Here is a 15,236-nt window from a genome sequence, read left to right on the forward strand (position 1 = left end):
TCTGATGAGTGTTAGGCTCTTTTAGTCCCCAGATTAAATAGATTACTGCACCCAGTTGAGTGTGTGTGTTAGTCCCTCCTTGAGGCACCTGTGATGAGTTTAAGGTCTTTGAGCCTTTTCATTTACTGCCCTGCTCCTCCTCCATCTCTTCCCCCACTCCATAAGCCTTTTCCTATTTCTTTCATGTAGGATTTTACCTCTGCCCTTCCCCCTCCCCCAGTGAATTCTCTTCACCCCTCAATTTAATCCTAAAGATGTCATCACCTAGCTAAGTGACACAGTGGACAAAGCATCACCCCTGGATCCAGGGGGATCCCAGCCAAAACCCAGCCTCAGGCACAAGACAGTCACCCACTGTACGACCCCAGGTATGTCCCCCAGCTGCAATTTTTTATGGCTCTCTAAGGCCTTGTATTTGAAAGTCAAATTTGCCATTCAGTTCAGGTCTTTTCATCACAAATATATGAAAGTCTTCTTTTTCATTAAAGTCCCATGTTTTCTACTGAAAGATTATTCTGAGTTTTGCTGGGTGGTGATTCTTGGTTGTAATCCCATTTCCTTTGCCCTTTGACATATCATATTCCATGCCCTCCAGTCCTTTAATGTAGAAGCTTCTAGATCTTGTGCTATCCTGACTGGGGCTCCACAGTACTTGAATTCTTTCTTTTTTGGCAGCTTGCAATATTTTTTCCTTGACCTGAGAGCTCTGGAATTTGACTACAATATTCCTAGGAGTCCTTCTTTTGGGATCTCTTTCTGGAGGTGATTGGTGGATTCTTTCAATTTCTATTTTAGCTGCTTCTTCTAGAATTTCAGGGCAATTTTCCCTGAGGATATCTTGGAAGATGATGTCTAAGCTCTTTCCTTGATCATGGTTTTCAGGTAGACCAATAATTTTCAAATTCTCTCTCCTGGACCTATTTTCCAGGTCAGCAGTTTTTCCCAGAAGATATTTCACATTGCCCTCTATTTTTTTATTCATTTGGATTTGCTTTATTGTGTCTTGGTTTCTCATAAAGTCACCGGCTTCCACTTGTTCAATCTTCATTCTTAGGAAATTATTTTCATCAGAGAGCTTTTGTACCTCCTTTTCCATTTGGCCAATTTGACTTTTCAAGCTGTTGACTTTTTTCTCATGTCTTTCCTACATCACCCTCATTTCTCTTTCCATTTTTTCCTCTACCTCTCCATCTTTATCTTCAAAGTCCTTTTTGAGCACCTCTATGGCCTGAGACCAATTCATATTTTTCTTGGAAGCTTTAGATATAGGGGTCCTGATGTTGACATCTTCCTCTGAGGGTGCCCCTTGGTCTTCCTTGTTACTGAAGAAACTTTCTATGGTCCTCACCTTTCTCTGTCAGCTCATCTTGCCTTTCTTTTACTTGACTTTTAGCTCCTTAAAGTGGGGCACTGTTTCTAGGCTGAAGTATCCCAAGCTTAAGAAGTCCCAGGTGGTATGATTTAAGGAGAATCAGGTTCTTCACTCACCTGGCCTATTCCCTGGTCCTTAGATGACCTCAGACCACCTTGCTAATCAACCCGCTTTGTGTGTTGTGATTGTTAGCTCCGACCTGTGCCTGTGCTTGTGCTCCTCCCCTACCTGGGCCACTGCTACTCCAGCCTACCTCCTGGTTCTCAGCAGGGCTGAAAAACCCAAGTTCTGCCTCAGCACCAGCATAGATCCCTGTAGTCCGTCGTCTTCCCCCCCCCCCCCCCCCCCCCCCCCCCCCCCCCCCCCCCCCCCCCCCCCCCCCCCCCCCCCCCCCGCCCAGGGCTCAGCCCCCTCACCAGACTGTGAGCTTAGTTCTAGATGATACTGGCATTTCAGCTGATTCAGAGGTTCTGGGGGTCTCCTTCTCTGGTGAGGCCTTCCTGGGACTGGATCTGTGTCAGGGTGACTGCGGGGTTGGGCTCAACTCCTGTATTAGCACAGCAGTTTCCTCCTTCTGACCTTTCAAGCCATTCTTGGTTAGAGGATGATTTCAGCACATTCTTCTGTGAGTTTTGCTGCTCCGGGCATTTTCCTATGGCCTTATTTGGATGGTTTTTGGAGCAATTGTGTCATGAGTTCGGGAGCTCACTGCCTTTCCTCTGCCATCTTGGCTCCACCGAGATGATTATCTTTAAAACAATTAAAATTAGGGGGCAGCTAGGTGTCACAGTTGATAGAGCACCAGCCCTGGATTCAGGAGTACCTGAGTTCAAATATGGCCTCAGACACTTGATACTTACTAGCTGTGTGACCCTAGACAAGTCACTTAACTCTCATTGCCCCACCCCACACCCCAAAAGAAAAGAAAAAGAAATGATGAATAGGATGCTCAAAAAAACCCACAAAAGACTTACATGAAGTGATGCAAAGTGCAATGAACAGAACTAGGAGAGCACTGTACACAGTAATAATGATATTGCACTGTGATCAACTGTGAATGACTTAGCTATTCTCAGCATAAAATTATCCAAGACAGTTCTGAAGGATATATAAAAAATGCTATTCGTATCCAGAGAAAGAACTGATGAAATCTGAATGCAGATTGAAACATACTTTTTTACATTCTTTTTTTTTCTTTTTTGTCTGTATTTTTAAAAAATGTTTTATTTTTACATGTAATTGGGGAAAATAAATATTATTAGAAAAATTTTTGAAAAACAATGAAATAGTGTTAAATGCTTTGTTTTGTCATTGTTGTACTATTTGGACTTTGATAGTTGGCTTTATCCCATAGAAAGCATGGAAAAAATCTGAACAGTACAAATTTCCAAATAAAGTGGAAAGTGATAATTCCAAGCTTTCATACTTTAGGTTGTAGGTACTTCCATCTGCTAGTTAGGTGAGAGAATGTTTGAAATAGATATCTTGATGCAAGAGAATGCTGTGTATGTGTGCGTGTGTCTGTGTCTGTGTCTGTATCTGAGTCTGTATGCATACTCAACTTTATTCAGGGACCAACAATCAGATAATTACCCTTCCTTATTTTTCAGGATTTCTTTGAAGAAAGAAATAAGGGATTATAGAAATAGTTAAAATTTAGATTGGTCAATGTTGCTATGTGATTGAAGTTATGAAAAAGAGTAATGGAAAAGGTTGAAACTCTTAGCCAAGAGGTGAAATTTGTGTTTTGATTTGTCTGTGCTATCTCCTTTGAGCACAGAGTATCAACAATTGATTATATTTCTGTTTGCTATTCATACTATTGAGAGACAGTTGAGGAGTAGTAAAATGCTTCATAGGTTGGTAACTAAAATAGACCTTTGAGGTCTTCTGATCCAACTCTCTAATTTTGTGGATGAGAAAACAGGCTCCTCAAGTAAAGTGTTTAAGAGGTTAAGCGACCTGGCCAAACTCACATATTAACTAGAACAATAAGGATTAGAACTCAAGAGTCTTTGACATCAAATCTAATAGTCTTTATTTTATGTTTTATTAATGTTCCCTTTTAAATTATTTATTTATTTTGGTGTTCTTTTTAGATTTTGAGTTCCAAATGTTCTCCCTCTCACCTGGCCCCTCCCCCACCCTGTGAGAAGGCAAGCGATATGATATCAGTTATATATGTGAAATGAGGCAAAATCATATTTTCATATTAGCCATATTTTTAAAAATAGCAAGAAAAATAAAGTTATAAAAATATACTTCAGTGTTTACTCAGAATTCATCAGTTGTCTCTCTCTAGAGATAGATAGCATGTTTTTATCATGTGTCCTTTGGAATTCTCTTGGATCATTTGTGATGTTTAAAATCTAATGGGGGGGGGCAGCTAGGTGGCACAGTGGATAAAGCACCGGCTCTGCATTCAGGAGTACCTGACTTCAAATCCGGCCTCAGATACTTGACTCTTACTAGCTGTGTGACCTTGGATCAGTCACTTAACCCTCATTGCCCAGCAAAAAAACCCAAAAATCTAATGTGGGTCCTAACCTGCCCCCCAGTTTTTTTGGGGAAACTGGCTAAGATTTACTGATAAATTCAGCAACAGCTTAGGCTTTTAAGGATTTATGAAGGTGTATTAGAAGTGAGTGCAGAGAGAGAAGTTGAGAAAACCACCTTTATTTAGCTATCCATGCTTCTATAGAGAACATGTGGAATAGATCTTTCTACTCTGTTCTGCCCCTGCTGCCACCATGCCAAAATCCTGGACGAAAAGAGTCCCTCTCTTTTTCTCTGCCTGCCACCACACACCAGTTCCTGAATGAAAAGAGGAAGATCCAGTGAGTCAGCCTCAGCTTCTTCGTTCCTCTCTCCCTCCCAGAAAAGGAAGGTCCTTCAAGCTGATTGGTTGAGAGTGGTTTCCTGTTGATGGCATAGTCCACAGCCTCTGAGAACAACACCCTACTCAGGGTGGGCCACGTGTGGATCTTGATTTAATCAACCTTAAGTAGGTTCTCAGTCAGTTTCTCAGTCTCACCCAATTGAATCAATTCTAATTTCTTTTTCTTTTTTTCTTTTTTCTTTTCTTTCTTTTTTTTTTTTGTGAGGTAGTTGGGGTTAAGTGACTTGCCCAGGGTCACACAGCTAGTAAGTATTAAGTGTCTGAGGTCAGATTTGAACTCAGGTCCTCCTGAATCCAGGGCCGGTGCTCTATCCACTGCTACCTAGCTGCCCTGAATCAATTCTAAATCAATTTTCAGGTGGGGCCCTAAGGCGTCTTCCAAATCCGGTTATTTTAACACACATTATATCAGAGTAACTGAGCCTTTCACATTTGATCATCACTACAACAATGCTGTTACTGTGCACAATGATTCTCAAGTTCTTCTCACTCCACATTGCATCAGTTCATATAGGTCTTGTCATGTTGTTTTTTTCTGAATCTTAACACTCCTCATCATTTTTTATAGCACAGTAGTATTCCATCACAGTCATATGCCACAAATTGTTCAACTATTTCCCAATTGATAAGCATCCCCTTGATTTCCGTTTTTGTTTTTTTTTTTGCTACTACAATAAGAGTTGCTATAAATATTTTTATATAGGTCCTTTTCCTTTTATCTCTTTGGGATACAGACTAGTAATGGTATGGCTGGGTGAAAGGGTATGCACAGTTTTGTAGCCCTTTGGCTAAAACTGTGGCTCCACCACAGTTCATTAGAGCACCTATTTTCCCCTCAATCCTCTCCAACATTTGTCATTCTGCCTTTTTTACTAAGCTGTTCATTCTCTTTTCACAATTTTCTTGCATTGTTCTCATTTCTTTTCACAAATTTTCCTCTACTATTATCTCTTTATTTAATTCTTCAAGGAATTCTTGTTGGGCTTATGTCCAATTAGCATTTTTCTTTGAGGCTTTGATTTTTGGGGTTTTCACATTGTTATCTCCTAAGTTTATGTCATAGTTCTCCTTGCCACCATTGTTTGTTTTTCTGGTAAAGTTCTTTTTGTTGTTGTTAATGTTTGCACATCCTGTTTCTTGACTTGAACTTTATATTAAAGTTTGATTTTGCTCACCTGGGGATGGGGAGGCACTGTGCCAGGCTTCAGGCTTTTTTGTGCCGCTATTTTCAGAGCTTGTTCTGGAAGCCTGGAAGTTTTTGGTGCTTCCAAGTTAACGTGATCCAGGAAGAGGTGTAGTCTTACCTAGGAAGGGCACTCCTGCTTCCCTGCAGCTATAGGTGCTAGCACTCTTTTTTTTATCCTGGACCTGTAACCTAGAACTGTTTATGGGCAATAGAGTTGCCAGTCAACACCATTTATACCCAATGCCAGAAAAGGGTGCCCTGTACTTTCTTTCTGATCTTACTATCTTACTATCTCTGGGCTGAGAACTCCCAAAGCAAGTTTGGGCTGGCCACCAGCCTGGGACCATTGACCTTTCCTGACAACCTTTCCTAGGCTGGAAAAATTGTTTCACTCTATGCCACTCCAAAATTTGATTTGAGAAGTCATTTTGATGTTGTTTAGAGGGAAATGTTGGGAGCCTTCAGCTGGGCTTGTAGTCAGTCAGACCTGAATTCAAATCCAACCTCAGACACTAGCTTTGTAACCATGGGTACAAGTCACTTGCCCTCTATCTTCTTCATGAGGTACTATAGCTAATTTTTTGTGGTTTTGATGTCATGGGTTTCTTTCACTTTCTGGTTATTTTACCCACTTTTGATGCTATTTAGAGAAGGTGTGTTTGCTTAGTAGTCCTTTCTTTGGCATTTATTTACACATGTGTATTTGATGCCTTGAGGTTTGTTTTTGTTTTTGGTTTTTTGGTAGGAAAGTATCAAATGCCTCTTTTAAAGTATTTGGCTCAGATTTTCAAGGTACTTCACCCTGAGTTTTATCTTGAATTCCTTTGTTCTTTTAAATACATTATTCCATTCCTTTCTTTGGTTTTTAGTGGGGTTAGAATAATTTTGTGTTATTTGGATTTCCTTTCTTTTATTTTTGAAGATCTTTCTTCTGGCCATGTGGAAAATTTGTTGTTTGTCGTTGCACAATTTAAACAAAATATACAAAATTTGACTAAAGTGTATCTTAGATTTTACAGCATAGGGTTTTTGTTTTTTCTTGAAGGCAATGTGTTGGTACTTTATTATATTGAGGAATTTTAATTATATTTCTTGCATTATGGTGTTTAGGGTTTGTTGACTTATGTTCTTTAGGATCATCTATGATCTTTAAATTCTCTCTATGTTCTGCCTTGAGATTAGTGGGTTTTGCTGATAGGCAATTGCATTTTCTTTCTTTTTGCAACAATGAGAATTTATTTATTTATTTAAAACATCACATAAATTAAATATGCATTTCCAATGAATATTAAAAATATACATGAAGTGAATATTGCAGCATTTCAGTTTGGCTTAACTTATGCAACAAGAATGCCAAATACTGTTATGACAACATGGACCTGTTTTACGCTTAACATAAAAGAGAAGGCACAGATTAAAAACTTATATTACACAGATGTAAGAACACTTTGTCTATCTTTAAACAGGTAAGAACATGATTTCATTTCAAGTTTATATATGTTAAAACTTGTCCAAACCTGATCATTTAATTATATTAAAAATACAGATCAGATTCTTAATTGGTATAATCATTTCACAACTGCAAAATTAAGGTTGTAATGATTGGAATGACGCCACCTGCTGGAGACTTACTATAGGAAAGCTCCACCATGAGGAGAATGCCTCTGAGGGCAAGGCCATGCGGCTTTTCCTTGGAGTCAGGAAGTGACCTTTGCTCATGGGTACCAAGGCTACCAGCCAATCAACTTGAGGAGCCTCCCATTTCTGGGAGGGACACACGAAGTAGGAAGCAGATACGGGGGGAGGAGTTTTCACTCTTTTGGTTCCTGACTTCACCATGGTGGAAGAGAGAAAGAGAGAGACTGACTGACTCCAGAGGACTTCCCAGGAAAATTGAGGAAAGATAGGATTGCCAGGCTGTAGGAATTCTGTTCTCAATCTTACTCATTTTATCAGTGATTTTAGTCAGTTTCCCCCAAAACTGGGGGAACAGATTAGGACCCACATTTAGAATTTTAAATTACACAAGGTGCTACCAAAACCAACTCCTTTAGCATGAAAGCGACATGAATAAAGTATGCAACTTTCCATCTTAGCAAGAACAGTTTTTCCATGTATTTCAGTGTGAAAACTGTGGGGTACACAGTGAAAGGTATGAAAGTCTACTGGTAGTATAAAGCTTGACAAACTATTCATGTTAAAATATTATGATAGATGGCAGAGTCCTCAAATGGAATGTTTAAAAATGGTCCTTGAGGGGCAGCTAGGTGGTACAGTGGATAAAGCACTGGCCCTGGATTCAGGAGGACCTGAGTTCAAGTGTGGCCTCAGACACTTGACACTTACTAGCTGTGTGACCCTGGGCAAGTCATTTAACCCTCATTGCCCCACAAAATAAAATAAAATGGTCCTTGAAAAGCAAAAAGGTAAAGAGTCTATTCCTGCTAAAAACTGATTTTCATTCTTTCTTTCTAAATGTTTTTATTTGCCACTTCAGCCTCATTAATTGGGCGATGCATTCAGGGAAGAATCTTGGTCCAAATTCCCTTACTTAGAGGTTTCCGTACTCTCTGACTTTAAGTGCACACCTCTGATATTTAATCCTCCATTCAACCAAAGGCTTTTCTTCTACTTCATGGTGGACACAAGTGGCTTCTTCACTGAAATGCCCCGCACAAATTGCATAGTTCGGGTGATTGCAGTCACAAGGCCTGCCTACATACCACACTTCTACTCATTTACCAAGGATAGACATCTTCCATTAACTGAATCCAGATACATGCATCCAGACGTGAATTAGGATCTCCAGCTTTGCCAGAGTGGAGCTGCAGCACTTTTATGTGACTATTTCATGCCAAAATAACACTTTATAAAATGCAGAACTGTTACTGAAAGGCTAGTCTGTGGGTGGGTCAGACTTGGGCCAACATTTCTTAGCATTAACACTTTCAAGATGCAAACCGCTTAGGATTAAATATCTAGCACCAGTGGGAAAGGGGAGTGAGAATCAGTAACATCTCAGGGTTCAGTGCTTTCTACCCGTGTGGATGGCTCAGTATGAGAAATGCTCCCACTTTACCTACTGCTAACTGAGCATCTCTGAATTATGTTTTGTTGGCAACAAGAATGCATTTTATTTTAATGCTGTTACATTTTGCTACTTTTTCCAAATTGTCCTTTGCTTCTTTTTCTCAATCAGTGGTTTTCTCATTCACTTCTTTGGAGAGACTTGCTATCATGAATTCAAGTTTTTTTGTTCATCCCATTATTTCTGCTGTGCATGTATGCTGTACATTCAGATTTCATGATTCTTATTGCCTCGCCAGAGGCAAAACGTTTTGCAGGAGATAGAGTGCTATACTTGTCTGCCTGTCTATATTCTGTCTGCTTCATTTTCCTCAGTGTAAAACTGCAATAATAGCATCTACTTCAAAGGGTACCTCACAAGTTGTTCAGTCGTATCCAACTCTTTGTGACCCTGTAGCCCTTAGCATGCCAGTTTTGTCCATGGGTTGTTTTTGGTTTGGTTTGGTTTGGTTTGGTTTGGGGTTTTGGGTTTTTTTGGGTTTTTTTGGCAAAGATATTGGAATGGCCATTTTCTACTCCCGTGGATAAAGGCAAACAGAGGTTAAGTAACTTATCCAGAGTCATACAGCTAGTAAGTGTCTGAGGCTGGATTTGAACTCAAGTGTTATTGACTCCAGGCCCAGCACTCTATCCATTGAGCTGCCTACCTGCCTCACAACAATGAGGAACAAATAAGATAATTTTTGTAAAAGCACTTAGTACAGTACCTGGCACATAACAGGCACTATATAATTGCTTATTCCTTTCCCTTCCTTTACTAATTTCTCTTTTGAACTATTCAGGAACATACTGTTGTGGTTCTGTGATCTCTTAGAAATCCACAGGGTTAATGAAAATTCAGAGAGGTAGATGAGAAAGTCTCACAGAAGTTGAAATCTGGATGATTAACTTGGCACATTGTTATACATAGGTTAAACTTGTGTGCAGGTTTCAAAATTCTCTCTCCTCTGAATAGTCACAGTTCAAATCTGAGAATATCACATTCTGTCACAGATTCACATCTGAAGATTGCATTTGGAGATCTGAAAAAAAAAAGTTTACACAGGAGAGCACTTTACTCTTAAAGAGGAATACATTCATACACTATATAAAAACAAGCAATCTTAGAACATACCCATAATGTGGTATATAGTAGAGTGCTCATACTGAGTCAAAAGACATGGATTCTAGTTCCTGCTGTATCTTTTGCTATCCTGTGAACTTTTAACAAGTCATAACCAGTCTCATCTGTATGATAAAGGACAAGTACCTCTAAGAGTTGTGAGAACCAAATTTTAACTTGATTTGTGAATGGAGCTGGATTCTAACACAGGGTTAAATGTAGAACATGCCACCTTGTAACTAGTAGTGGAAAGAACCCTTTGTATTGCAAGTATTTTATGCTGGTGCTGCTGCATCTTATTCAGTTGTAGTAGTTACTTCTTGAATACAGGGTAATTCTGCACACACGGGCTTCTGTTTATACACTCCCAGATTACAAAGAAAGCTCCATTACAGATACTACCCCCCCACACACACCCCCAAAACAAAAACAAAACAAAACAAAACACTTCTTTTCTTCTGTCTCTTTCTCATGATAACTTCATCTTGTCAGTTCCTATTGGGCTTAATTATCATCTCTCTAACAATGATTTCCAGGACTGTTTATCCAGTCAGTTTCTCTCCTGACCTGATTTCAGCTCAGTCTCCACAATTATTGAGGAGAGAAATCATTGTAGAGAGAAATCATGCCTCCTTCATTATCACCAACAACTGCTGACCAACTGCCACCAACAGTCAGGACCCCTGGGAATGACAACATTTCCCAAACCACCTATCCTGCTTCCAGCCCAAGCAGCATCATCCTGAGAAACAACCCCTGTGCAGATACACTCTGACAGCTGCTCCTGCAGGTGCTACAGCCACAATTTCTTAAGACCCAGAAAGAAAGTTCTTGTCACCAAAGTCCTTGGCACTGTCAAGTGGTTCAACATCAAAAGCTAATATGATTTAATCTGTGAAAATGACATTAAAGAACCAGAATTGCTATTTGCTTTGCTTCTGGACCCTAAGTTCCATGAGAATTTTCCATTTGACTTGAAATTGAAACCTTTCATATGTGTTATCTTACCCAAAAGGATGTGAGCTCTATGGAAGCAGAGATTTTTATTTTTCTATGTGCTTTGTACATAGTAAGTATTTACTCATTCATTCTTCATTTATTTGTGGTCCCCAAGCATCTCATTGGTTTTAAACCTGTGCCTGAATCACTCAACCAACCAGAATTAGCACAGCCTAGAATACCTTAAAATCATTCCAGGAAAACCACTTAGCAGAACTGTGATGAAAATTGCTTTCCTCATTCCTTTTCCCTTCACGCCCTTGGTCCCTGTAAATCCTCTCAGAGAGAGACTGAAAAGAGCCAGAAGGAATTAGGGCTGGGTGAAGTTTGGTGGCTGATGTACTATTTCCTTTCAGAAGCTAAATTGCTTTATTTTCCTTATTCTAAACTCACTTCTCAAAAAGTTTCCCCATCTATTAGATAGTTCCTTTTTGAGAATATTTCTTACTTTTTAATAGAATCAATGGGAAAATGAAGACTTTTTATCTACTTTATTGCTAGCTTTCCTATGATACCTCATTTTTATAAAATGAATTGCATTTTTTTCCTTCAGATTAACAGGCAGATGATATAAAACCTGTATCCCTACTGTGAATGAAAAATTAGAAAAATCTGAAAGACTTAATCAATAGACATGTAGTACAAGAAAGAGAATAGCTTGTGCAATATACCCTAATATTTAGTAAGTTATTGCCAGCCTAAGACTAGAATCCAGTCTACTTTACTTGCTTCCAGTTTCCTTTCCATTCTATCTTTTGTATTCAGAATATTTCCAATGAAATAGTCCCAGTAGAGATTCTTTTTTCACCTGCCCCCAGTTCAAGGAAGAGAGGTTTGCATACTTCTTGTTGCCTACTGTTAACTTCTAGACCACCTTTCTACCACCATCTCTTAACCAGTTTTCCTCTTTTAATGCCTAAGCTCTCCATTTATGCCATTATCACCATCATTCTGGTCTCTACCAACTATCAGTCTCCCAGAAGCTCTGCCACCTTCATCAGTGACTTCAGCTGCTGGTGTATAGTTGTCCTTTCCATTCCATTGCCTGTCATCATTTTTAATGAATTTAACATCTTGGATTCAGAAAGCATGGTATCGATGAAAGCCCAGATCAAGCCTACGTTTAAATCCCATCTCCAGCACTTCATAGCTGGTAGCTCCTTCTACTCTATATTATTTTCCATATAATCTGTATGTTCTTTATGTAGATATTTATTTACATGTTGTATTCTTTATTAGAATGTCTCCTCTGTTTTTACCATTTCCTTCCTTCTCATCTCCATCATTGACCAGTCTTCCAGAAGTACTGCCACCTTCTTCATTGCCTTCAGCTATTATAGTTATTCTTTCCATCCTATTGTGTGCCATCATTCTCTATTTTAACATCTGATTGATGATAATATGGTACAGATGAAAGATCATCAAATTTGGAATCCCATGAGCCCCCCCCCACTTCCCCTTCAACCACCTGCTCACACATTTATTTACATAGTCTCCCCTACTAGAATGAGCTTCTTGAGGGCAGAGGCTGTTTTTGGTCTTTATTTGTATCCCCAGTGCTTAGCACAGTGCTTGCCATAGAGTAAATTCTTAATACTTACTTATTAACTGACCAAAGAGTTCCCTATTTGATAAGAACTAGTGGGAAAACTGAGAAACAATCTGTTAAGAATTATATTTAGACCAACATCTCATACCATGTTCTACATTAAATTTAAAATATATAAGTGGCCTGAACCTTAAATATCATGCAGTTAAAAAAATTACAAAAGAAACAGATCATTTTCCTTTTTCAGCTTTGAGTAGGAAGGGGATTCTTAAATAAATGTTAGAGACAATTATAAAATGCAAACTAGATAACTTGTGTTATGACATGACATTGAAAGGTCTTTACATGAACAAAATCAATGTGTATAGGATAAGAAGAGAAATATTCAACTGTGGAATGTCTTTAAGAAGAGAAATGTTCAACTGTGGAATGTCTTTGTATCCAATATCTCTGTTAAGACTGTTATGTCTTTACATAACAGACATATGTAAGACGAAAAGCTATTCCCCAATTGATAACTGGTCAAAGGATATGAACAGAAAGCAAGACGAACAAAAGATATAAAATCAAATTTTATTTAAAAAAAAAAACAATGTAAATTCATTGAGGACAGGGATGGTTTTCACTTTTTGTTTTTTATCACCAGAATTTATGGTGATGTGCAAATTACTTGGCATTAGCAATAATTTGATATGGTTTCATTTTGTGATAGCTATGGTCATGTTTATTTCCTTCTACTGAAAAAGGTTCAGAACCTCTTGCTTTAAACAATGAAATCATATTTAGTTGGTTTCTTCATCATTAGTTCATTTTCTGTAAGTTGAGTAATGTATTTTATTGCTTCTTTTGGTTGTGTTTTTAAGAATGGCTTTTACTTTAAGAAAACTTGCAAAAATCATACATTTTAAAGAGTTTGTTTTAAGTAAATATTAGAGATATTGCCAGAACTGTTGTTCTGGGGGTAGTCAGGCATTTCAAGGATCATTTAAGCCCACAGTGAAACACAATCAACACAAATATTAGTGTTGTCAAAATGAAAAAATGCCAAGAATTGGCACACTATTGTTGCTAAACAGTCTAATCCTTATGAAACAGGCAAAGACCTTCAAAGGGTCTTAGCATCTGATTGAGTTGTTTCTTCTAAAAATGTGGCATAAGCTTCTTGAAACTGAAAGAATAGTTAAAACATCAGGTTGGTTTTTTTTAACCTGCTAGCTATTGCTGTGAAGAAAAACAGAATACTCATCATGGGAATGACCAGTGAACAAACAACTACTATTAATATAAAGGAAAAAATGCTTATCATGAACAAATACAATACTAAGATTGGAGTGCTGAGATTAGGGGAAAAATACTTTCCTGATGAAACTTTTTCATTTAAGGCTGTGCCAAAACTGTGGTCAGAACTATACATTTGCCACTAAATCTTGGCTTCTTCAATAGGGTGTAGGACATCCAGCCCAAAAGTGTTTGTTGTTGTTCAGTTGTATCCAACTCTTTCATGACCCTGTGGACCATACTGTCCATTGGGTTTTCTTGGCAGAGAAACTAAAGTGGTTTGCCATTTCCTTCTCCAGCTCATTTTACAAAGGAGGAAACTGAGGCAAACAGCATTAAGTGACTTGCTCAGGGTCATACATGTAGTAACTAGCTAAGGCCAGATTTGAGCTCAAGTCTTCCTGACTCCGGGCCTAACATTCTATCCACTGAGCCATCTAACTGCCTCATCAAAAATATTTAGGAGATCTTTTTACTTCTGGTAGGCCTACAAATCTTGTATTTATTGAGACGTCAGTGAATCCTGATCAGTATAATAATATATTGAGAAACTTTAAGGAAGTTTTGCCTTTAGTTGTGATGTACATAATGTTTTTAAATCCATGGTTGTATGAAACAGTTATCATTTTATGATTAGGATGAAAAAAGTGGGAAATTAACTTTAGAACAATCCCTGCAGTCTTTCTCTGATCATTTTACCACAGTCCAAAACCACAATTACCAAAAAAATAGGTGATTTGTTCTTCTGGCTCTATTCTCTCCCTGTTCATCAGTTCTTATTTTCTCTTCCCTGCAAATTTTCAGCAGTAATAGCAGCATAAGTATTCTTTACAAAGTTACTAATAATTTTGAATTAATGCATTTATTCAAGTAAAAGAAGTTATAAATATCCAATTATACAAATCTAATAAATATCCAGGTTAGTTCACTTTCAGAGTTGACTTGAATTTGAAGGTATTTTACTCTTTCTTAACTCATTTTTAATATTTCTCTTTCATAGTATGGATGGAGCTGATCTGTGTTTTGAAATTGTAAAACGAGCAGATGCTGGTTTTGTATACAGTGAAGCTGTAGCCAGGTATGTAATTTAAACGAATGCTGAGGGACTGGGGGGAAGGTATTAAAGAAGCAAATGGCATAGAAATTATTTTAGAGAGCCTGGTGTTAAAATGTACAATAGAAATGTTACTACTTTTGTGCTACATTCATGGCATGCATGAATATTATATCAGTACAACTGAAAATTAGCTTTCTGTGTATATTTGAATATAATTTATGAGTTCAGGTTTTTTTTTTTTTGAGATTGTATTTTCACATTAGTATCTAGGGTCTTCTTTTTATTGATACTTTCAAACAAGGAGAGATTTTAGTGCCCCATGGTCCTTATAGGATTAGCTTTTTTTTAACTGAAGGTATGCCTTACTAGGTCCTTATCTTGTATTTCAGTGTTGTCAAATTATTACCTGCCCACTGAATCCAAAGAAAACCATAAGAAAAGAGAGAGTAGACAAAAAAATAGAACCAATTAATATTTAGAGGAAATATTGAATTTATTCGTAATAGACACATATAGTCTCTAGCCTAGTGAAAACTTGAGTTCTAGGAAATTCAGGGTTTACAACAATAGCTAGCATTTTTGTAGTGCTTTAAGGTTTACAAAACACTTTATATTTGTTATCTCATTTGTTATAATGATCTAATAGATCAAACTAAAAAACAACCCCCCAAAAAGGTAAGACTTGTTCAGAATACAGTACAGGCAAA

General features: G+C 38.0%; 1 protein-coding gene across 1 annotated transcript in view; it reads left to right on the top strand.

Annotated features, from left to right (window-relative positions):
• CASK (calcium/calmodulin dependent serine protein kinase) overlaps positions 1–15,236 on the top strand; it is a 440,529-nt gene that overhangs the window by 188,390 nt on the left and 236,903 nt on the right. The window contains 1 exon segment of the mRNA XM_043998513.1: positions 14,473–14,550. Within this exon segment, the coding sequence (XP_043854448.1) occupies positions 14,473–14,550 (78 nt within the window).

This window comes from Dromiciops gliroides, chromosome 3 (genome assembly GCF_019393635.1).
Source record: "Dromiciops gliroides isolate mDroGli1 chromosome 3, mDroGli1.pri, whole genome shotgun sequence".
NCBI lineage: Eukaryota > Metazoa > Chordata > Mammalia > Microbiotheria > Microbiotheriidae > Dromiciops > Dromiciops gliroides.